The sequence below is a fragment of the Engystomops pustulosus genome, chromosome 2, assembly GCF_040894005.1.
Source record: "Engystomops pustulosus chromosome 2, aEngPut4.maternal, whole genome shotgun sequence".
Lineage (NCBI taxonomy): Eukaryota > Metazoa > Chordata > Amphibia > Anura > Leptodactylidae > Engystomops > Engystomops pustulosus.
Window position 1 is genome coordinate 210,559,504 of NC_092412.1, and position 25,247 is coordinate 210,584,750.

The 25,247-nt window shown below is 41.0% G+C and overlaps 1 protein-coding gene across 5 annotated transcripts in view; it reads left to right on the forward strand.

The window, feature by feature from the left end:
• Positions 1 to 25,247, forward strand: part of CNKSR2 (connector enhancer of kinase suppressor of Ras 2) — a 219,998-nt gene that overhangs the window by 38,779 nt on the left and 155,972 nt on the right. For 4 of the 5 annotated variants that reach the window (XM_072137974.1, XM_072137976.1, XM_072137978.1 and 1 more), the window contains exons 2-5: positions 939 to 1,102; positions 2,576 to 2,778; positions 5,725 to 5,793; positions 12,679 to 12,766. In XM_072137974.1, the coding sequence (XP_071994075.1) occupies positions 939 to 1,102; positions 2,576 to 2,778; positions 5,725 to 5,793; positions 12,679 to 12,766 (524 nt within the window). Of the gene's footprint in view, positions 1 to 938; positions 1,103 to 2,575; positions 2,779 to 5,724; positions 5,794 to 12,678; positions 12,767 to 17,874; positions 18,002 to 25,247 lie in introns of those variants that run through there. The other variant, XM_072137979.1, reaches the window with a different exon arrangement.

A 25,247-nucleotide genomic window follows, 5' to 3' on the forward strand; every position in this document is an offset into this window, starting at 1 on the left:
GTGTTCAGTGGTTGTTCGCAGAGAAGGACCCACACCATTCTCAATTGGATGGCATTATCCTAATTATCACCTAACGGAACTACTTCTTCTTTGTTTTATATATTGGTAGAGTAAATTTTATATGAAGAGTTAGAGATGACCGGTGTGTATATAAAATCTGTGACATACAATAGCTTATAACTGTCCACGTACCATTTCTAATTCTGGTGTGTAATGTAGACCAATTTTTAGGTCAACAACTTCTGGGTTTAGGTGCTACCTCTTCATCCTCATTAATTATGCCCCTGGTCATATGAGGAAAAATACTAGTTGTGAAATGCTTTATCTATCAGCCGTAGACAAATGCAAAGAAACCCAGAGGACAGAATTTTTTTAAATATATTTTTTTAACATCTATCCTGGGATGTAATAAGACAATGAATTTCTTTCTAAGAGTTTTTCATTATGAAATTAGTCTTCTGTATTGAACAACTTGAGGATACATTCATACTTTCTCTTGGATTTACATTTCAAGCAATGTAACCAGAACAGGGAAGGGCTTGTCCTGACCACAAATGCGTTTCAAGTAAAACGCATGCATTCAGTTACAAACACCTCATGTTTTGCATGTAAGCAATGCAAAACATGTGGTGCTCCTTCCCTCCCATTTGGATGTGTCTCATTTGAATCGTATATGCAATCGAACCAAGTCCCTCCTCATTCCAGTTGTTATGTGATCAGAAAAGCAATCCAGCTGGAACGTGTGAATGCTTTCTTAAATATCTGACAATACATATGAAATTTCAGTGGTCCTCATTTAGTATTTCTTTCATTTGTATTGTACTTTTGGCGTATTCAGCTCATAAAGTCTCCATTTAGTGTTTTATGATTTATGTTGCTCCTAATAAAATATTTGCAATTTCACTGTCATATAAAACACAACAATTCTTCTTCATCAGGTTTGGATGACTGCCTACAACAGTATATCAAGAACTTTGAGAGGGAAAAAATTGCCGGGGACCAGTTACTTCGAATTACTCATCAAGAACTTGAAGAACTGGGAGTGACAAGGATTGGCCACCAGGAACTTATATTGGAAGCTGTAGACTTATTGTGTGCATTAGTAAGTGACTATTATACAAAGATATTACAGAATCCTTGCATCTTGAGTTTGTATTAGTTGTCTTTTAAAAGTTGGCATGGTGTACACAGAAATAGATCCAGCTCTCTGCAAGGTAGTAGAAGCCTACTACCAAGCCCATGGCCACCCAAACTACCCACCAAATTTTATACTCAGAAGGACCTTCACCCATGACATCCTTGTACATCTGTTCCTTTTCTCAAAACACATGAAGGTCCTCCAAAGATCTTGAAACTGCAGTGGGCGGAAGGGACGCATCCTCCATTCCTCAAGAAACTGATTCTAATACCATACGTAGGAAGTGACTTCTAGATTAGTAGGGGCTATAATATTCATACAGCCCAGGGTCCAAGGCAATTATAAACATGTTCGGTATTGCCACATCCCAAGATGTCTGATCTATCAAAATATTATATTGGTTATTTCCGCCGTTTAACCCTGTAACGGAAAATAGCGCCCAAAGTTGAAAATTACACTTGTTTGCCATTTTGAAGAATATAAAATATTGAGTAAAGGGTTGTACAGTCTAAATGGTGGCGTTGCAAACATCATCAAAAGTCACAAAAAATAACACCACACACCGCTCCATACATCCAAAAGTTATTAGCGCCAAAAGATGACAAAATTAAGAGGTTTATTTTTTGTATTGGAGATTTTAATTTTTGTATGAAAACATGAGAAAACCTATATAAATTTGGAATCCCCGTGATCATACCTACCCAAAGAAGGAAGTAAAGCGGTTATTTGGTACGCACAGTGAAAGCCGTAAAAACCAAGCCCACAAGAATATGTCACATATTAATTTTTCACCAAATTAACTGCATTTGGAATGTTTTTCACGCTTCCCAGTACACGGCATGGAAAATTAAATACTGTCACCATGAAATGCAATTTTTTATGCAGAAAACAAACCCCCACACAGCTCTTTACATGGGACAAAAAAGTTATATATTTTTGAAGGTGGGGAATGAAAAATGAAAACGCAAAAAGAAAAAGGGGCTAGAGCACAGGGAGTGTGATGTCCAATACACCATGGAGGGCAAAAGAGCCAGCCAGTTGTCAAGTTCTTGGGATGTAATACAGTAAGACAATCCATGCAATTGGTGGACATCGGATATCCACCTTTGTATATGGATTAGTAGTATGATTTTATGGAACAAAGCTTATGAAGAATTTCTACATCCTTGGGAAGTGCTGGATCTATTTCTCTGTAGTTTGGTTCCTGGTCCTGATTAAACCTTCCTGTGTGGGGGAGACTCACAGATGTTTGGGTATGGTTTACATTACATGACCCTTTAAATTATACTTTTGATAAATGATATATTTCAAAAATTCCTTTTTTTCATGATCTTATAGTGTATTTAATACCAGTTTTATTGGTACCAAAAAAACATTTGCATTGTGCTTTCCTTTTTTAATTGACCTCTAAAGAAACATCTTAATTTTTCTTTGCAGAACTATGGATTGGAAACAGAAAATCTGAAAACTCTATCACATAAATTAAATGCATCTGCCAAAAATCTACAAAATTTTATTACTGGGAGAAGGAGAAGTGGCCATTATGATGGAAAGAGCAGTAGAAAATTACCAAATGACTTCCTGACCTCTGTCGTAGACCTCATTGGTTCAGCAAAGAGCCTCCTCGCTTGGTTGGACAGGTAGTAATTCTATGTGTTCATCAAAATGCTTGGAAAATAATTGAATGTCCTAGAACAAAGTTTTTCAACTTCAAGTGCCCCTTTTTGAATGAAAAAAAGTTATGATCATACTAATAATAATAGCACAGGCTCATAGATATATGTACTCCTGGTTTATTAGACTGGAGACCTAGATTTTAACATATGAATCACCTTTAAAGATAATCTGTCACCAGATTTAACTTCACTAAACAACCTCAGGTAGGGTATAAAATATAATTTCTAGAACTCCCTCTTTTATGTAAAATATTTCCCATCTACAAAATATTTTTTTTCAAAGTTGTATGCAAATTAACTGAGAAGAATTATGTATTTGCTTGAGATGAATAATTTCAGATGCTCATATCAACACTTTAGTAGTAATTGTAAGAATGCTTTTGGTGTCATTATATCTATTCTTTCTGATCTTTCAGGTCACATCCGGCTTAAGGTAAACTGTAGAACCAGAGATGCAGGATTTTAAAGACATTGTCAGAAATGCTAGCTGCAGATAAAGATCCAGTTTCCACCCATTTCTTTTAAGCATAACCGTAAACTGTTGAGAAAAATAGTTCAAGCTGGAGAGAACATTTGACAACAATTCCAACGATACCTGTATTATTATGCTTGCTTCTTCCTAGTCCTAGCTATAGCCTGGTATATCTTTCATCACTACTTATAAAATCATATTCGGCTATTCCTGAAGTGGGTGCCACTTCCTGGTTGTGACATCAGCTTAGTACTGAGGCCAGATCACTGAAGGCATTCATATGAATCAGGACAACAGGCTTGTAATTGGCCTATTGGAAGCATGGGATGAGTCACATGCTTGTGACATCACTCAAGGTCCTATTTTCTTGCACTCCTTTTCGTACAGCCCCTCCTTACAAGCCTCCAGTCATCTGTAGCTGTTCTGTATGGTTTCCCATGGTTACCAGGAAACACGGCAACTAGAGATCAGCCTGGGGGACAAGGTAAAACCTCTTCTAGCAGCTAAACACCTACAGATAGCTAATTAGAGTACATTAGAGAGTCGCTTATTTTTGTTTGCTGCACAGTTAGGCAATTCGTAGTCATACTTTAAGGCCCCTTTCACACTAACGTTGAGGGGACGTATATCTGGCCACATTGTACTTGTGACCAGGCGCTATGCCTCGCTATGGAGAGGGGAGGGGTGAGCAGAACTCATCCCTCTGTCTCTCCAGCGCACGGCTGTATGCTCGCCCAGGTGAGCATACAGCAGTCTAAAAGAGGCCAAACTCCTGTATCTCCACTTCTGTATATATGACACCAAAGCATGTTTTAGGTAATATAAATCTCAAGATAGGGGCATCTGTGGTGACGTTCAGCTTATACAAGTGATTCTTCTGTGCTCATTTTCATATGGCTTTGAAGGGGTTTTTTAATAGGTAAACTGGCGAGATTTCACATAAAAGAAGAAATGGTATAAACTACCTGAGGGTACTAGTAGTTTAATGAAGTAAAATCTGGGGACAGAGTCGCTTTAAAATTTACTATTTGTTGCTTCAATAAAAAGTAATTTTGGTGATAACACAACCCCCATCCGTTTATTCCACAAAGAATGGAGGAGACCTATTAATTACTTGAATTACCCCAAATGTAACTGAGCTTCTGAAAAGTTGGTTTTGATATTTTGAAGATCTTTTGTGTTTCAAAAAAATGTTATAATTAGTTATCAGTTCATATTTATCTATTTGTAGCATGGTAATTGTTTTGTTTCCCGAATGCAAATATGCCTTAAAGCGAACCTGTCAACAGGAATGTCATTTTTAGCTGGTGACAGGTTCCAATAGCGTATGGTTTGCTGATTTTATAAATGCTTTTGTCAGCATACTGAATCATTTCAGCTGCAGCCTGTGTGTGCCGGTATCAGTCTCCTCTCCTCCACACTCCTCACCCCTTCCCACATTCTGCCATGGGGAGGGAGGGGGATGGTATAGAGAAGAGGAAGAATGCATAAGGAGACGCAGGCACACAAATGTAGATCGCTGGAGCTACCCCTATCCATATACTGGCGGGGAGTCTCTAACCAAATATCTTTGTCAGTGTTTATCGATTTGATATTCATACGATAGGATATCCATATTTAATGGATGAGCCACCAACCTTGGTGCCATTGTTCACTGGCACAATAAGACTACATTCATATCATGTGTTTGTGATAAGCTCAGCATTTACGCCAGGAAAGCAGCGTATATGCTGACCATTGTATGTTTCATCCTGTTGGAAACACAAGATGGAAAGATCCATGGTATGCGTGTAGCCTAAATGGACTCTCCAATGTATTCTCTACTGTAAACACATCCCTCACATTGCTGGGGTTTAAAAAATCCAATGTGTCAATTATATTTTCACTACTACTAAAGTTTTCTGGAAGTAGTTAATCAGCTTCAGCCGTTTCCCAGACTTTCTGCCCATATACAGTATGTGGGAAAGACAACACTGGTAGAGCGTATATCATAGTTTCTGAATTGTCCTGTGAATGCACATGTGTAGAGCTTTTATCCTTCCAAGACGTGCACAAAAATTATATTTTGTGAAATAGCAGGTTCACTGATCAGATAAAGTTATAACATAAATTTATTACTTACCATTACCCCGTCCCTAAATGTTATTTATATTGGCCAAATCCCACATGGTAAAGCCCGAAAACGCATCCAGAACAGCCGTTTCTCCTGATATGATTTGCATCTCTGTATATAACGTGTCGCCCCGTGGTGTCATTACGGGATGTGAGGAGCTATTCTGTACATTTCTAATGACTCAGTTTTCTATTTTTATCCAGTGATTTGTGAATCCATGTAAACATACTGCATTGCAGATGAGAGCATTATGTGTGATGAAATGAATTGTATCCTTTGTTACCCGCAATCCTTCTTCTATGTTGAAGTCCTTCTCTTGCCTTAGGTATTGCCACGCTGATCAGGATGACATTGATAACCTTAAAAAAAGATGGATAGGGCATAAGCTGGATAAGTAAGTGATCTGCATAAATATTAAATCATTTAATAACTATTTCCATTTAATAGAATATAAGAATTACAAGCCAAGTCTAAGATGGTTGCATTGAACAGACTACACATTGTACAGTATATGATGTATGCATGTATTATGTAAAGTTATTTTATACATATTGGAATGTTATGAACATATGCTATATACAAGGAAAGCAAGATCTGTTTAAGTTCAATGTGTCAATGTAACATGAAAGGTGTGTGGGGTTTCTAGTGAGATTCATGGACACCTTCACTAAGGAATGGCATAGCTGACATTTCATGTATAATGGTGTTCATTCCACTACCTTGGAGTCATGAAAAGTGAAGAAAACAAGGTCAATATGATCAACTATGAAAATAGGCTCCTATATGTGTAGCGTGCAGCAGAAAAATTGTTCCATTTGTCACTTACTAATTTTATTTAAATTAATTAAAGTTGAAATATTATTTTAGGAAAGCTATAGCATTGTAAGAAATGATTCACAGTAGAAGGTTGTACATTAAAGGCTAGCATTAAAGAAAACCTACCATTTGATTTGATGCATTATGAAGCAAACATACCTTGAGAATGTTGTAGCTACACTGATGCAGAAACATATCTTTGTTAATTCCTGAGCTAAGTAGTTTTGCTCAAAACCAATTCTAACATTCAGGACCTTGGGAAAGCTAGGTGCAGCCAGGCTGCAGTACATAAACACATTACACAGAGCTTCCTGAACTGTCCAGACAGGATTAATCAACCTGAGCGGGATGACTGATCAGCAGCTGGGGGATGGTACAGAGATTGATTACATCTGCCTGTCCGGAACAACACAGTGATGTATTGTCAGCTTTTGCTGGGCTGGACAAAGCTGAAGCAGTGCATAATTAGGGTGAGGAGAAGGTCAGAACCTCATTATCATAATTGTATAATTGTTTTTTCAGCAAAACCACTCAGCTCAGGGATTAAACAAGATATGTTTCTGCATCAGTGTAGCTACAAGGCATGTTTGCTTCATAATGCATAGAGTCAAATGGTAGATTTTCTTTAAAGAAATATACCGGAAATTTCAGAAAACCCTATGGGGTCTAGGGGAAGGCATAAGAAAAGAAATAAAGAATTCTTCCCTTGCACTGGCCCCCAGTTCTAGTTTTGTGGATGCCTTCTGGTCATTCATAAGACTTATTGTGGGTAATCAGTTGCCCTAGAAGGGTCAATGGCATCAATTATTTTATGTCCCTAGAGGTCACTAAGCCACTACTTGCCCACTACTTGTCACTAAGCTGCCCACCCTCCCGAAACTCCTCTTCATAGAAAATGTGGCTGTATGGATAATGATTGGTGAGAATTTTTCTTTAACAATATCTTTATACTCTGGCCCATTGGAAACTTTTTATAAATTGTAGTGAAGGTAACTCTCTGATAGATGTAAGTCTGAAATATTCGCTCCCTTCGGTTCCAGTCTCATGAGCCCAGCATGAAAATTTCCTGGAAACGTTTTTGGGCCAATAAAGGTTATGCTAACATTCTGATCCTTTCTATTAAGGTTGGCCTGATGTTCATAGGTGGTTTGTTTTTGACCCTGAGCTGCAAGTTTTAGTGATAGTCTTTTATTTTTCTGATCCCCCTAGAATTCATGGTTGAACATTTTTGTAAAGTAGAAGTTGTTCTTGTCAGTAATTTCTTTAATCCACCTTTATTATAAAGTACAGTAGTATAATGTTGGGCCATTTTTTCTTCAAAAAAAGGGTTGTCCAGTAATGAATACTGATGGCCTAACTGCAGGACATTTGATTTCCGCACTGATCAGCTGTTCCTACAGACCGGTGGCTTTCTGTAGCGGCTACAAGTGGCTGGAATTGAATAAAATAGGCCTTCAATGTTAATTCCTAGACAACCCCCGAACTGTAAATTCATTCCTTCTACACGTTCCTACTGTACAGTTAAGGTTTCTTTGTTTTTGGATTATACATGGTGATTCATGAATTCTTAAACACGATAATTTTCTTTTTATGTCTGCCTTTTATTGGCTTGAATAGTAGGTGTCCATAAATTTCCATATGATGGTCAGACAAGGGGAATGAATAATTAAACTGATAAAAATAAGAGAACAATTTCAGTGATTGTAAAAAATGTAATTTTATTATTAGTGGGACAAAAAAATTTCTATGGCTTGTCCTTTGAGTTATGCAGATATTAACCTTAATACATTATTCATGTGACTTTTTCAATTCTGCTATAAATGGTTGAATAAAATGACATGAAAGAATAAATAACAAAGCCCCATTCTCTAATATGTAAATTAGTTTAAAGGAAATCTAACATCAAAATCCATCATGATAAACAAAGAACACTTACTCATAGACCAGGCACTGTGACTGTGGTAATCTTCTTATATTTGTTATCCATGGTCTCCTTATTTCTAAAATCAACTTTTAAAATTATGCAAATGAGGGTCTTTGGGGTTTTTACCAGATCCCCTCAATGCTGGAGCTTCATAGGCTGTTACACACTGCTGGATCACTTCTCACCCTCCCTCTGCTCACTTGGCTCTTCCCCCTTCTTCTGTTTGCTGTAATCTCACTCAGTGGGAGGGAGAAATACTCCAGTAAAGCCAGAGAATGGAGGGTCTCTGGTAACGCCATCCAGAGCCCTTCTAAATTTTAGAAGGAAGGAGGCCATGGATAACAAAGATAATTCACAGTGCCTGGATCTATGAATATATTCCCTGGTTTATCCTAGTAGATTTCCTTTAATATGGGAAAGTAAAATAACTTGTTTGGTCTTGTGTACATTAGGAGGCTGAACATTAGTCAGTACGTTATTGCAGATATCATATGCAATGAAATCTCTCCAAATTACCACCTCTTGGAGAAGATCACCACATTTCCTGGCACTTCCTCCAGGTATTATGCACACTAGCTGATCAATTTTTAATGCAATTTTAAGTGATCATTTTATAGGGGTAAAAGTCAAACAGTTTGAATCTATAGACAGATTTACTGACCTGGAGGATTCTGGATAAAATATGTGTAAAACCATTACCAGTACCCTTGCTTTGCATGGCGCTATGTATTAACATCCAACAGCTCTGAATCCTAAAATTTTTATTATTGGTGCCAGTCATTTGCTTAGATCTTGTTTTTCACAATCTTTCACAATGCTTTTTAGCCCATAACTGGTTAAACTAGACCCTGGATGTTTGCCTTTTTAACCCCAATAAAATATGAAAACCTTATTGATAACATTTTTATAAGGATTCCCTGAAGATAAGGGTAATGAGACAATGGGGCACGTGTATCATGAGTCTAGCTTAGTCCGTCTATTTTTTAAGACATTTTTTTGGCTTTTCTGCTAGTTGGATGTATCTCAGCGGTTTTTAAAACAAAAGTCGCAAAACATCTCCATGTGCCCCAGTGTCTTGTAACCTTTCCAGGAAATTCTATTTAATATAAAGATTCCTTTCTCTGTGTCCTGAAGGAACTTGTCAATATACATTACAATAATTAACAACGTGTGACGTATTAATATGTCACACGTCGGTTGCAGGTGTTTGAAGAGGGCTTAAGGTGACAGCTTTTGTGAGCATATTACAGCAAACCCAGCGATAAAGATTCTGGCGACATTAAAAAGCCAGCTTAGATCATCGCTCCCTGTTACGTCATCCGGGAGCGGCAATCTGTTACCATGACAGCCCTGGGTAATATAAAGACCCAAGGCTGTCTGATTTTAGACTATGTATTACAATGTGCCATTTGCACATTGTAATATAAGATGTGCAAAATCCCCAATATGGTAGGATCAATCACACCCAGTTTAAAGAACCCTAAGGGGGAGTGGGGGGGGGGGTGTTTGAAAAATTGTAAAAAGATAAATTAAAAAAAAAGGAAAAAAAAATGTAAATAACCCCCCCCCTAAAAATTCTAATCACTTCCCTTTTCCTAGAACTGATATAAATATATGTTGGGTATTGACTTGTCGCAAAATGTCCAATCTTTTAAAATATAATAATGGTTATTCCCAGCATTTAACCTGTAATAGAAAAAAGGGCAATTTTTTGCCATTTTGCAAAACACAAAAAATTCAATAAAATGTGATCAAAGGCCGTACAGTCAATCAAAGGCGCAAAAGATGAAACAACACACACAATTCGTACACTGAAGTGTGAAAAAATTGTACATTTGTGTAAATGTATGAAAACATTATAAAACCTATATAAATGTTGGTATCCCCGTGATCGTATTGACCCGAAAAATAAAGGAGACATGTCATTTGGGGGACGCACAGTAAAAACCAAGTCTACAAGAAAATGGCACAAAAGCATTTTTTCATCAATTTCACTGCATTTGGAATTTTTTTCCTCCTTCCCAGTACACGGCATGGAATATTAAATAACGTCACTATGAAGTGCAATTTTGTAACGTAGAAAACATACCCTCCTACAGCTCTTTACATGGAAGATGAAATAAAAACGCAAAAACGAAAATGGGACTCGGTGGGAAAGGGTTAAATCGGGGCTTCTTAAAATATATCTACTTGCGTTATATCCCCATGTGTCTACTCATTATATGTCGGCTCACATTATATCCCAATATGCCTACTTATTATATGTCTACTCACATTATTTGCCCAACCTCATTGGGCAATGGCTATAGGTAGGGTAAGTAGGGCCAGGGCCGCCGATAGGGCAGTACAACTGGTACTGCCCTATGGGGACCGGACTCTAAGACACTTGGGGGGGGGGGGGGGGGTTTGGGGCCCGGCCGGTGGGCCGCAGACTGTGCGGTCTGTGCTGCACAATATGTGTGGGGTGGAGGCGCCGGGGGCCGCTGGTTAACCCCTTCCCGACGCGCGCCGTACTAGTACGGCGCGCGCCGGGTCCCGGTACATATTGCATATTGCAGCAAAGGCTTACCGGTAACACCCGCGATCGGTGCTAGCACCGATCGCGGGTGCTTTCACGGAGATCGCCGCCGGCAATGCTGCCGGAGGCTCCAAAAAGATGGCGCCGCATGGGCGCCGCCATCTTGCCGTGGATCGCCGCTCCCCGATGACGTCACGGGGAGCGGTGATCCGTTGCCATGACAGCTTCGGGTCTCACGAAGGCCCGAAGCAGTCTCGTTTTAACCCATTCATTACAATGTGCTATCAGCACATTGTAATGAATGAGGAGTAAAATCCCCATATACTGCCATATTGCAGTATGGCAGCATATGGTAGGATCGATCAGACAACTTAGGGTTAAAGTACCCTAGGGAGTCTGAAAAATAGTAAAAGTAAAAGTAAAAAAAAGTTTAAAAAAAAAAAATTATAATAAAAAAACCTAAAAATTCAAATCACCCCCCTTTCCCTAGAACTGATATTAATATTAATAAACAGTAAAAATCATAAACACATTAGGTATCGACGCGTCCGAAAATGTCCGATATATCAAAATATAATTACGCTTTTTCACTGTGTTTAACCTCGTAACGGAAAATAGCGTCCAAAGTCAAAAATGACATTTTTTTGCCATTTTGGAAAATATAAAAAAATTAATAAAAAGTGATCAAAAGGTTGCACAGTCCTAAAAATGATAGCAATGAAAACGACATCAAAAGTCGCAAAAAATGACACCACCCACAGCTCCGTACACCAAAGTATGAAAAAGTTATTGCCGCCAGAAGTTGGCAAAATCAAAAAAAAAATTTTGTACAGGAGGTTTTAATTTTTTTAAATGTATGAAAACATTATAAAACCTATACAAATTTGGTATCCACGTGATCGTACCGACCCAAAGAATAAATTAGACATGTCATTTGTGGCACACAGTGAAAGCTGTAAAATCCAAGCCCACATGAAAGTGTTGCAAATGTGTTTTTTCACCATTTTCACTGCATTTGTAATTTTTTTCCCGCTTCCCAGTACGCGCCATGGAATATTGAATACCGTCACTGCAAAGTGCAATTTGTTACGCAGAAAATAAGCCATAACACAGCTCTTTATGTGGAAAAATAAAAAAGTTATAGATTTTTGAAGGTGGGGAGTGAAAAATGGAAGTGAAAAAACTAAAAAAGGCCAAGTCGTGAAGGGGTTAAGTGCGCAGTGCGCTGCGTACAGTTCTTTCATGCTTACCCTGCCGCCAGCGTCGCGTCGGTCTCTGCGCGCTTCCTCCTGGGCTGGCTGTGTGATCCCGCGAGATCCAGTGCTGGGTCACAGGTCTCGCGGGATCACACACTGTCTGCAGGAGAAGAAGGCGCGCGCAAGAGAACGAGAAGAAGACCGGAGCAGCCTTTTCCTTTTTGTAAATATATTTTGTGGCTGGGGCCAGAAGAGTGTGCCTTGTCGTAGCAACAGGCCTCAAACCCTGTTTGTGAAAGGTCACTGCGGGGGGCAGGAGGCTTGTTCGGTTTTGGGGTGTGTTGGGGCCCAGACACTTTTGCTGTATGGGGCCCCGAATTTCCTGATGGCTGCCCTGAGTAGGGCAGTAGTTTACTCAGCGAGTGAGAGAACAAATCTTTGCCACAGATTTACATCTTTTCAGTTCGGTCTCCCACATCTCCGAACAGAGTGTGTTGGATCTCCTTGTCTTTGTTCCTCTGTACACGCTCTCCACCCTCACATCTCTAGTGGTAATTTTCAACAGATAAATATCACCCACTCATCCTGGATGATGCATCTGCTGGTGGTTTCTCAGTAGTAACCATGACTGCTGTCACTGTGACATATTCTACATTCACACACATTTCATACTGTGAAGGACTTATTAGTAATTAATAGCACATTCTATAGCAGGTCTCACATATTCCCTTCTCTAGTTGTCCTGTTACTACATACCACTGAAACCATATCTCATGTGGCACGTGCCAGTTTATCACACATGCTAAAATCTCTTTTATCCTCTAGATCACCATTTGCTGCTGTGACCGATTACTCGGTTACAAGAAACAATGTTATTCAGCTATGTCTGGAATTAACAACAATTGTTCAGCAGGTTTGTATGATTTCTGAATACATGAATTTGTAATTGATGTTTGCTGTTACCCCGTGTTTCATATTTGTTCTTTTTCTTGCTGCACATGATAATACATTTTACTAATTATGTTTCTGGTATTTAAAGGGATATTCCCACAAAGACAAGTGTCTTATATGAACTCAGCACAACAAAATAACACATTCTCCAATTCACTGTTATTAACAAAAATGCTGCATTTCACAGATATAAGTCCAACCTGTCTCTATTGGTTGCCCCTAGACACAACACTTTAACTTCTGACTTGGGGTCAGGCGCCATCTTGAATTTCTATGTGAGATTGTGCAGATGAGATTACTGTGTCTTTCTGCTATGTGCCTGTAGCCACGCCCCCTGCACGGAGCTCAGAGACACATACACTGATTCACTTCCTGGCAGGAGATTGTGAGGAGAGACAAGCTGCAAACTACAAGAAGATAAGTGATCCAGGGGAAGGGGGAGGCAGGCACATATCTGTGAGAACACAGATGTAGCAGTGCTGTGTGTGTAATAGGCATCTAATGGATCTCATGCATCTCTGATCTGTCTCATCTCTCCTATGTGTCAGTGTGTTAATACAATGTCAGAAGTCAGATGAAAGTGTATACACCTGTACCCTGATAATCTAACCACACTGTCACCCCGCAGAACTAGATTGGGCATAATTTGTCTGCTAGAGAGTCCCCGCCCACACCCTGTGATTTTGCATTAAAACTGAGTAAAATTGCAAATTAAGGGGTTAAAATGATCCTAGTAAGGGTGTTAACATCACTAGGGGATTGAGATGTGATAATTTTCTTTCGTGGGAAAGAAATTGTGAATTGTGTTTTGAATCACACTTTTACTGGTATGTGTGAATGTAGCCTTACACAACCCAATGAACAAAAAAGCAAGGCTATGAGTCCTGGAAGGGGACAAAACACTTTTTGAAAATATTTTTTTCAAAGTATATATGTATATATATACATATAGCGCTTGGGTCTTGGGCTCGAATCCCACCCAGGTCAACATCTGCAAAGAGTTTGTATGTTCTCTCCGTGTTTGCGTGGGTTTCTTCCAGGTCCTCCGGTTTCCTCCCACACTCCAAAAACATACTGTTAGGTTGTTTAGATTGTGAGCCCCATTGGGGACAGGGACCAATTTGGCAAGCTCTGTGCAGCGCTGCGTAATCTGTGTGCGCTATATAAAGAATTATTATTATTATTATTATTATTATTATTATTATTTTGAATAAGTAGTTCTATTTACTCTCTAACTAATACTCCATAATTTTGTTATTGCTGTAATTATATCCGCCAAAATGTTAATGCTATTAATATTGTACTCTAAATGCCGCAAAATTGTAGTAGTAACAAACAATGCAAGGTTTTCTTGGGTTTTTTTGTTTGTTTGTTCTTTTATGGTTGATAGATGTTAATGAGTAGGATATGTGAAGCTAAAAAATTTTTTATTTAAACCACAATGTCATGTCTAAAAGTTAGCTGAAAATAAACTAACCATGTTTAATATCATGAGCAGTTTTTAAGACCGCATTGATCCTATCTAACATGGAAAGCATCTTGCAGCTATCCCTCCTGACCACTCTGTATTGCCATGTTATGAAGAGACTGATGCAAATCTCATATTGATCTAAGGAGCTGACATTTGGTAGAGAACCTCTCAAGGAATGTTAATGAGAGTCGGGCTTTGGCTTCCTCCTTCATGGCTTTATTGTGATTACGGAGATAGTCCAGCTCAGCCCAGTATGTAGGATGAAAGCAGAGAGGTCATGTTCACTATTCTAATTTAGTGCATGTTGTGTAGCGTCCTCCATGCTTTGCATTACTGCTAAGGGCTCGTCCTTATGAATGTGTTTGATCCAAGTGGCCACTTGCTGCTGAATATGATAGAAATGCTCAAGCTATTCTCTTCCTCTCTGCCTCACTTTATGTATAGGAGAAAGTTTATAAAACTTATTTTTTATTTTTATTATACAGGTGGTCCCCTACTTGAGGACACCCGACTTACAGACAACCCATAGTTACAGACAGACCCCTCTGCAGTCTGGGACTATAGTAAAGCATTCAGAGACTTCACCAGAGGTCAATAATCAGCTGTAAGGTGTTTGTAATTAAAATTTATTGATAATCATTGGTCCCATTACAGCACAAAATGTTTAAACTCCAATTGTTTCTGGGGCCAAAAATTTTTTTGTCTGGATCTACAATTATAAAATATACAGTTTCGACTTACATACAAATTCAACTTAAGAACAAACCTCCGGACCCTATCTTGTACGTAACCCGGGGACTGCCTGTAGTTTGTTTTTTATATGCTCTGTAGGGTAATGTATGATGTAATGTACCTACTACAAAATTTGTGAACAGTCCCTTCAGATGAAATGCATGAAATATACTTTCTAGAATTCCACCTGTAAAAATCTCCTCCAAATTCATTTGAGCTGCAAATGAGCTGAGAGAAGTCTCATTGTTTCCTCTGAGATTAGTTACTTTTAGAGGCTGGGGAATGAGGGTCTTTTTAGATACCCTTATCTTGGGCTCTAATTCAACTAGGTACATGGTATGTACTATAAAATCTGAGAAACAGGCAATTAAAGATATATCTGGGAATTTAAAGGAAATGTACCATAATACATCAAGCATGTTAAACCAGGGACACTTACTCATAGATCCAGGCACTGTGACTGTAGTAATCTTATATTTGTTATCCATGGCCGCCTTCCTTATAAAATCAACTTTTAAAATTATGCTAATGCATTCGAAGGGCTCATGGGGATTTTACCAGAGCCCCCCTCTCCTCTCTGCTCCATACCAGAGCCCCTTCTCCTCTCTGCTCCATCTGCACAATGTTGTTACATGGAGCATGGGGTGGCGCTGGTAATAACCCACAGAGCCCTTCTGTCACTTTAGCATAATTTTAAAATTTTAGAATAAGGAGGTCATGGATAACATATAATATAAGAATATTACCACAGATTGTCTGGATATATGTGTAATTTTCCCCGGATTATCATGCTGGACATTGATGGTAGATTTACACAGACAACAGTTATTGAGTACAACTCTTCAGAGTTTCAGTGGGTTTACATCTGTGGTGCCATGGCAAAAATCAATATGGGACTTCCACACTAATACGGAATGTTACGCAGGTAGGATGGCTTGGAGGGCACTACCCATCCTCTTAATTTTCATGACTTCCTGAGTCCATTTCATTACTTTTACTGTACATGGCTACTGTACATGACTGTATTGTACATGACCGGTGTTACAGTTCCATTCGTGGAATGGTACAATATTGAACATTGGAGCAGTAACACTCATAATATAACTGTACATCTGGCTATCTACAGCCCCAATGTTTTACACCTCATGCATAGATTGTATCCACCGAGTGTGGTAGAAATGTATAACAGATATGGGTCCCACAACACAGATCAGAAGCTGCTGCGATCACAGGAGGTGAAAAGTCAGTGTTCCACTCCCTGCTTCAGTGATCTCTTCAGCTAAGCAATTGTATGATCAAAGTCACCAGACACAACGTTGCAGAACCGTGAAATGGAGCCTCCCTGCCCCAAGCTACAAGTGGTTTCCCTGGTAAACTGCAAAATCCCTTTAAAATTAACAATCTCTCTTATTATCAAGTGATAATAATATAACTTTGGTCTATTTTTTTCTTAGAAAATTCAAGTAACCATGGTATTTTTTATTCTTTTTTTAATCCTTCTATACTTTCAACTGAAAGTGGATGATCTACAGTGCACACTGCCCTGTGCAGCTCAGCAATATAGTGTGATACATGGAGATGGCCATTTTATGGGAACATAGATAATTTACAGTGAAGTCTGTAAATCATCACTAGTCTCAGACCTTCAGTCAGACTGAGTCTTGAAGCCAAGATTTTTCATCATTTTACAAGATTACAGACGTCCTGAGTGTTACTCCTGGTAGACCATGTCGAAAAATGTTCTTATCCTGTTTCACTGTTTCCTTCTCTCCTAAATGGATTTTTTAATTGTCAAATCAACAATTCTTTTTCTTTTATGTTTTTTTTGTTTGTTTGTTTTTGCATACTTCAAATTTCAAAATTGCTAAGCCTTGCAGCTAGACATTAGATGCCAAAAATTTACTTAGGTTACTATAACCTATATACTGATGAGCTTGACCGACTCTACTTACAGCTACTCTCGTCTTTTAACAATTAGCAGTAGTGAGATTTTTCATGGAACTATTTACTTTGTAGTTTCCCGTAGTTAAAAGTAAAATTGTCTACAAACAAATATAGGGCCTCCTCCATTTCTTTCCGCTCATATTAGCCATGTTCTATGTCTGGCTTGAATTATTGTGAAAATTGTATAGTAAAGACAAATTGCAAAAAAAATAAGGTAAATTTGTTTCTTTTTAATTATTTTATTTTCCTCATGCTAATTTACCGTATGCATTTTTACATTGCTATCTGTGGGGAAATCAAATAATTCAAGGATAGGTTACCCATAAAAAGCATAACTAACTACCCACTTTTTTAACCATAAATAAACTTTTAGCAAAAATGTGCACATGATAATAGTGAACATGGTAATATACTTTGTTAAATAAATATGTCGCTATGGGGCAGATTTATCAAGCAGTCTGAAAGTCAGAATATTTCCAGTTGCCCATGGCAACCAATCACAGATCAGCTTTCATTTCACCAGTGCTCATGAATATTTTAAAGGGGAGCTGTGATTGGTTGCCATGGGCAATTGGAAATATTCTGACTTTCAGACTGCTTGATAAATCTGCCCCTATGTCTTTCTTTTCTACCATAAAAATCAAACATGGGTAAACCATATGCAATTACTCATAGATCCAGAAACCATGACTGTAATATTGTTTTTAAATCTGTTATTCATGGACTCCTTCCTTCTAAAACCAAATTATGTTAATGAAGCTGAAGGGCTACTGGGCAGTTCTGTGCTGCAGCTTCACTGGCTGTTAAACTGTCTCCCTACACTCACTCTGCCTGATGTAATCTCACTGCAGCAGTGAGAAATCGCTCTCCATTTCCTGGAGTACAGCAGTACTATTCCCAGGCCCCACCAAGCTGCATTGTCTCCCGATATCCCACTGGCCTATGTGTTTGATAAAGGCTGTTGCATCAGCCGAAAACGTTCACATATATGAAAATTTTGGCCATATGTCCTCGGATTACTTTCTGCAAAGCCACAGCAACTGTGAGGAGGTGGGGGAGCCTGACTCCATATTTCATATTTTTTACCATCCCTCTAAAATCAAATTTTACTATTATGCTAATGAGTCAGAAGGGCTCTGGGGGGTGTTACTAGAGTCTCTCCATGCTGCAGATTCACAGGCTGTTTCAGTGTGCAGAAACACTTTCCCCTTCCACTTTGTGCTGAAACTTTGGCAAAGGCAGGGGGTAAGTGCTGAGGGTGGAGAGGGATGGTGAAAGACTGTGATACTGCAGCACTGAGGGTTTCTGGTATCTCACAGAGAGCCCTTCAGGCTCCTTAGCATAATTTTAAAAGTTGATTTTAGAAGAAAGGAGGACATGAGTAACAAATATAAGAAGATTATCACAGTCACGGTGCCTGTATTTTAAAGGGAACCTATCAAAAAGAAAATGCTGAAGATCTGCAGGCAGCCTTGTAAAACAGGAGGAGCCAAGTAGATTGTATATAATATATGTTTTTGTATGTCAACTCTGCTCCATAGAAATCTACAGCTCATTTCCTAGTGGAGTTTACCTGTTATTTGTACATGCCCAGCTTCATATTCCGTATAGCCAGAAACAAAAACTGAATCCGATTTTTGTTCTTCAATTAGATAAAAAAGATGTTCATCTTATTTATTTCGTAGCCAGCTCTTCTTGATCAGTGCATAACCAGTATTGATTCAGCGCTGAGTGGGTGTGCGGAGAATGAATCCCACGCTGTTTAAAAAATGAACGATTTGGCTCGGGAAATTGTCTTTATCAAGGTTTGGAGACTCGGATTACATAAGAGAGGTTTCATTACCTCAAAAATAATATTTTGGTCTATAAAGATGATCATTACATGAATGCATTTTTAATAACTGTGCTATTCAGGAGGGTCTGATTAAAGCTTGGTGTTCTCTAGTTTAAGCAAGAATCTGAGGCCATTTTTCTGAACTTATTAAAGACATTCATCTTGTAATGCATTCGCATTAGTAATCAAAGGCCAGGCTTTTAGGTAGTTTTAGCCAATATCTTTCATGTCGCTTAGCTTTGTAATATCAGATTCTGTAGTTGCATTTGCAGAGGTGCCAGGGAAAGATAAAAAGCTATAAAGTGCATCAACCTAATAAGAGAAATCGCAAACCCAGCTCCATTTTGCTGATATGATGATAGTTGTGTTTTTTTTCAAAGCCTTACAATTTCCAGGCTGTGGATATGGTAATAGAGTTCACTTTCCATTTCATTCTGTATCTGCATACTGTAATTTTACCAAATTCATTAAAGGGATAAAATATTTAAAAGGGACTGACATTCTGTGTTTCTATAGCATGATATTCTATGGATTACAGAGCAAAAAAAGTTCCGTTCTCAATAACCAAGCTAAATAAAGACATGAAATAAGATGCATACATAATAAAATGGAGAGATGATTAGCTGAAGCTTTGGCAAATTTTTCTCAAGTTTTGGTTCCAATTTGAATCTGTTGTACTGATTTTATATATTTTCTTTAATAAAAAGGTCCCATCTTGCTTCATCCAATTGCGTATGTGTGTATATATAATATATATATTTCATTCCGTATTTACTTGAGTATAAGCTGACCCGAATATAAGCTGACAATTATTGATTCGAGTAGACGGTGTGAAATGTCTTGGTCACAGCCTTCTTTGTAAGATGTCTTTGGTCAGTGTAAGATTCCAGGGTGTGGGCGGGGACTTTCTAAGGAGACGCATTATGATTAGAGATGAGCGAACATGCTCGTCCGAGCTTGATGCTCGGTCGAGCATTAGGGTACTCGAAACTGCTCGTTACTCGGACGAATACTTCGCCCGCTCGAGAAAATGGCAGCTCCCGCCGTTTTGCTTTTTGGCGGCCAGAAACAGAGCCAATCACAAGCCAGGAGACTCTGCACTCCACCCAGCATGACGTGGTACCCTTACACGTCGATAGCAGTGGTTGGCTGGCCAGATCAGGTGACCCTGGGATAGACTAGCCGCTGGCCGCGCTGCTCGGATCATTCTGTCTCTGGATGCCGCTAGGGAGAGAGCTGCTGCTGCTCAGGGAAAGCGTTAGGGTGTTCTATTAGCTTACTGTTAGGCAGGAGTGATTCTCAAAGAACCCAACAGCCCTTCTTAGGGCTACAATAACGTTCTACTTTTTTTATTTTAATTTGCATCTTTTACCATTTTGTGAGGAATTAGCAGGGGGACTTGCTACCGTTGTGTTTAGCTCTTAGTGGCACACATATCCATAGCAAAGACCGAAGTGGGAAAATTCAGTAGGGGTTGGATTTCTATTAGGCAATAACTCAGTGTCATCTCATCTGGCATAGTACTGTGCTTCCTTTGATACTTGGCTAGAAAATAGCCATAGGAGAATACAAACAGCTTCTTGAAGCCTACAGTAGCGTTCTATATATTTGATTTCTGGTTGATCTGCTGGTGACTGTAGTTTCTGCAGTGCATGTACTTGCCAATTCTGAGCAATTTGTAGTGGGACTTGCGACCGCTGTGTTCTGCGCTTAGTGGCGCACATATCCATAGCAAAGGCTGAAGTGGCAAAATTCAGTAGGGGTTGGATTTCTATTAGGCAATAACTCAGTGTCATCTCATCTGGCATAGTACTGTGCTTCCTTTGATACTTGGCTAGAAAATAGCCATAGGAGAATACAAACAGCTTCTTGAAGCCTACAGTAGCGTTCTATATATTTGATTTCTGGTTGATCTGCTGGTGACTGTAGTTTCTGCAGTGCATGTACTTGCCAATTCTGAGCAATTTGTAGTGGGACTTGCGACCGCTGTGTTCTGCGCTTAGTGGCGCACATATCCATAGCAAAGGCCGAAGTGGCAAAATTCAGTAGGGGTTGGATTTCTATTAGGCAATAACTCAGTGTCATCTCATCTGGCATAGTACTGTGCTTCCTTTGATACTTGGCTAGAAAATAGCCATAGGAGAATACAAACAGCTTCTTGAAGCCTACAGTAGCGTTCTATATATTTGATTTCTGGTTGATCTGCTGGTGACTGTAGTTTCTGCAGTGCATGTACTTGCCAATTCTGAGCAATTTGTAGTGGGACTTGCGACCGCTGTGTTCTGCGCTTAGTGGCGCACATATCCATAGCAAAGGCTGAAGTGGCAAAATTCAGTAGGGGTTGGATTTCTATTAGGCAATAACTCAGTGTCATCTCATCTGGCATAGTACTGTGCTTCCTTTGATACTTGGCTAGAAAATAGCCATAGGAGAATACAAACAGCTTCTTGAAGCCTACAGTAGCGTTCTATATATTTGATTTCTGGTTGATCTGCTGGTGACTGTAGTTTCTGCAGTGCATGTACTTGCCAATTCTGAGCAATTTGTAGTGGGACTTGCGACCGCTGTGTTCTGCGCTTAGTGGCGCACATATCCATAGCAAAGGCCGAAGTGGCAAAATTCAGTAGGGGTTGGATTTCTATTAGGCAATAACTCAGTGTCATCTCATCTGGCATAGTACTGTGCTTCCTTTGATACTTGGCTAGAAAATAGCCATAGGAGAATACAAACAGCTTCTTGAAGCCTACAGTAGCGTTCTATATATTTGATTTCTGGTTGATCTGCTGGTGACTGTAGTTTCTGCAGTGCATGTACTTGCCAATTCTGAGCAATTTGTAGTGGGACTTGCGACCGCTGTGTTCTGCGCTTAGTGGCGCACATATCCATAGCAAAGGCTGAAGTGGCAAAATTCAGTAGGGGTTGGATTTCTATTAGGCAATAACTCAGTGTCATCTCATCTGGCATAGTACTGTGCTTCCTTTGATACTTGGCTAGAAAATAGCCATAGGAGAATACAAACAGCTTCTTGAAGCCTACAGTAGCGTTCTATATATTTGATTTCTGGTTGATCTGCTGGTGACTGTAGTTTCTGCAGTGCATGTACTTGCCAATTCTGAGCAATTTGTAGTGGGACTTGCGACCGCTGTGTTCTGCGCTTAGTGGCGCACATATCCATAGCAAAGGCCGAAGTGGCAAAATTCAGTAGGGGTTGGATTTCTATTAGGCAATAACTCAGTGTCATCTCATCTGGCATAGTACTGTGCTTCCTTTGATACTTGGCTAGAAAATAGCCATAGGAGAATACAAACAGCTTCTTGAAGCCTACAGTAGCGTTCTATATATTTGATTTCTGGTTGATCTGCTGGTGACTGTAGTTTCTGCAGTGCATGTACTTGCCAATTCTGAGCAATTTGTAGTGGGACTTGCGACCGCTGTGTTCTGCGCTTAGTGGCGCACATATCCATAGCAAAGGCCGAAGTGGCAAAATTCAGTAGGGGTTGGATTTCTATTAGGCAATAACTCAGTGTCATCTCATCTGGCATAGTACTGTGCTTCCTTTGATACTTGGCTAGAAAATAGCCATAGGAGAATACAAACAGCTTCTTGAAGCCTACAGTAGCGTTCTATATATTTGATTTCTGGTTGATCTGCTGGTGACTGTAGTTTCTGCAGTGCATGTACTTGCCAATTCTGAGCAATTTGTAGTGGGACTTGCGACCGCTGTGTTCTGCGCTTAGTGGCGCACATATCCATAGCAAAGGCCGAAGTGGCAAAATTCAGTAGGGGTTGGATTTCTATTAGGCAATAACTCAGTGTCATCTCATCTGGCATAGTACTGTGCTTCCTTTGATACTTGGCTAGAAAATAGCCATAGCAATAGGATAGCATTGTTTGGTTTTAAAAACTCAAAAAAAAAAAAAAACACCAAAAAAAAAAAAAAACACAAAAAAAAACAAAAAAAAGTAAAAAAAAAAATAAAGTTATAACTCTCATTTTAAAAATGTTTAACCCGAGGGCTAGGGGTAGAGGACGAGGGCGGGGACGTGGGCGTCCAACTACTGCAGGGGTCAGAGGCCGTGGTCCTGGGCGGGGTGAGACACCACCTGCTGATGAGGGAGCAGGGGAACGCCGCAGAGCTACACTCCCTAGGTTCATGTCTGAAGTTACTGGGACTCGTGGTAGAGCACTGTTGAGGCCAGAACAGTGCGAACAGGTGATGTCGTGGATTGCTGACAATGCTTCGAGCAATTTGTCCACCACCAGTCAGTCTTCCACGCAGTCCACCCATGTCACCGAAATCGCCACTCCTCCAGCTCCTGCACCTCAGCCTCCTCCCCCCCAGTCTGCCCCCTCCCAGGAAAATTTGGCATTTGAACCGGCATACTCTGAGGAACTGTTTTCTGGACCCTTCCCACAGTCACAAACCACTTGTCCGGTTGCTGCTGAGCAATTTTCCGATGCCCAGGTTTTCCACCAGTCACAGTCTGTGGGTGATGATGACCTTCTTGACGTAGTGGAAGTGTGTAAAGAGGTGTCCGACGATGAGGAGACACGGTTGTCAGACAGTGGGGAAGTTGTTGTCAGGGCAGGAAGTCCGAGGGGGGAGCAGACTGAGGGATCGGAGGATGATGAGGTGACAGACCCAAGCTGGGTTGAGAGGCCGGGTGAACACAGTGCTTCTGAGACGGAGGAGAGTCCTCGACCTGAACAGGTTGGAAGAGGCAGTGGTGGGGCCAGACGGAGAGGCAGGGCCAGAGCTGGTGCATCAGCGCCACTGTCAACTAGTGAAGCTCCCGTGGTGAGGGCTCTTGCGGCGAGGGCTAGATCTTCAGAAGTGTGGAGGTTCTTTAAGGAAACACCGGATGACCGACGGACTGTGGTGTGCAACATTTGCCAAACCAGGCTCAGCAGGGGTTCCACCACTACTAGCTTAACTACCACCAGTATGCGCAGGCATATGAATGCTAAGCACCCCACTCAGTGGCAACAAGCCCGTTCACCTCCGGCCGTGCACACCACTGCTCCTTCCCCTGTGTCAGCTGCTAGTCAGCCCCCTGCCCAGGACCCTGCCACAAAAACCCCATCGTCGCCTCCACGATCCTCCACAGCATCCACCAGCGTTCAGCTCTCCATACCCCAGACGCTGGAGCGGAAACGCAAATATAGTGCAACCCACCCGCACGCCCAAGCCCTTAATGTGCACATCTCCAGATTGCTTAGCCTGGAGATGCTGCCCTATAGGCTAGTAGAGACCGAGGCCTTTCGCAACCTCATGGCGGCGGCCGCCCCTCGGTATTCGGTCCCCAGCCGCCACTACTTTTCCCGATGTGCCGTCCCAGCCCTGCACCAGCACGTGTCAGACAACATCATCCGTGCCCTGACCAACGCCGTTTCTGACAAGGTCCACCTGACCACGGACACGTGGACGAGTGCTGCCGGGCAGGGCCACTATATATCGCTGACGGCACATTGGGTTAACTTGGTGGAGGCTGGGACCGAGTCTGACCCTGGGGCTGCTCATATACTGCCGACGCCGAGGATTGCGGGGCCTACCTCGGTCCAGGTGTTTCAGGCCTACTATGCCTCCTCCTCCTCCCACCCCTCCTCCACCTCCTCCTCCGAACTACCATCCGTGGGCACGGCGCCATCAGTCGGTAGCTCTAGGCACAGCAGCAGTGCCGTCGCTAAGCGACAGCAGGCGGTGCTCAAACTGCTGAGCCTAGGCGACAAAAGGCACACCGCCCAAGAGCTATTACAGGGCATCACGGCGCAGACTGATCTGTGGCTGGCACCGCTGAACCTCAAGCCGGGAATGGTTGTGTGTGACAACGGCCGTAACCTGGTGGCGGCTCTGCAACTCGGCAGACTGACACATGTGCCATGCCTGGCCCATGTGTTAAATCTGATAGTGCAGCGTTTCCTCAAGACATACCCCAATCTGTCTGATTTGCTCACGAAGGTGCGCCGCATCTGTGCGCATTTCAGGAAGTCCAGCCCAGATGCTGCCACTCTCAGGGCAGCGCAGCGCCGCCTCCAACTGCCCGCTCACCGACTGTTGTGCGACGTGCCCACGAGGTGGAATTCAACACTGACCATGTTATCCAGAGTTTACCAGCAGCGCAGAGCGATTGTAGACTGCCAGATGTCAACTTCCACCAGAACTGGTAGTCAGGTCAGTCAGCTTCCTCAAGTCTACAATGAGGAGTGGACGTGGATGTCTGATATCTGTCAGGTGCTGAGTAACTTTGAGGAGTCAACACAGATGGTCAGTGGCGATGCCGCCATCATCAGCCTCACCATCCCGCTGCTTGGCCTGTTGAAAAACTCTCTGGTCAGCATGAAGTCGGAAGCTTTGCGCTCGTCACAAGAGACGGGGGAAGAATATTCCCTTGTTGATAGCCAAAGCACCCTGAGGTCTGTTTCTCAGCGCATATCGGAGGAGGTGGAGGTGGAGGAGGATGA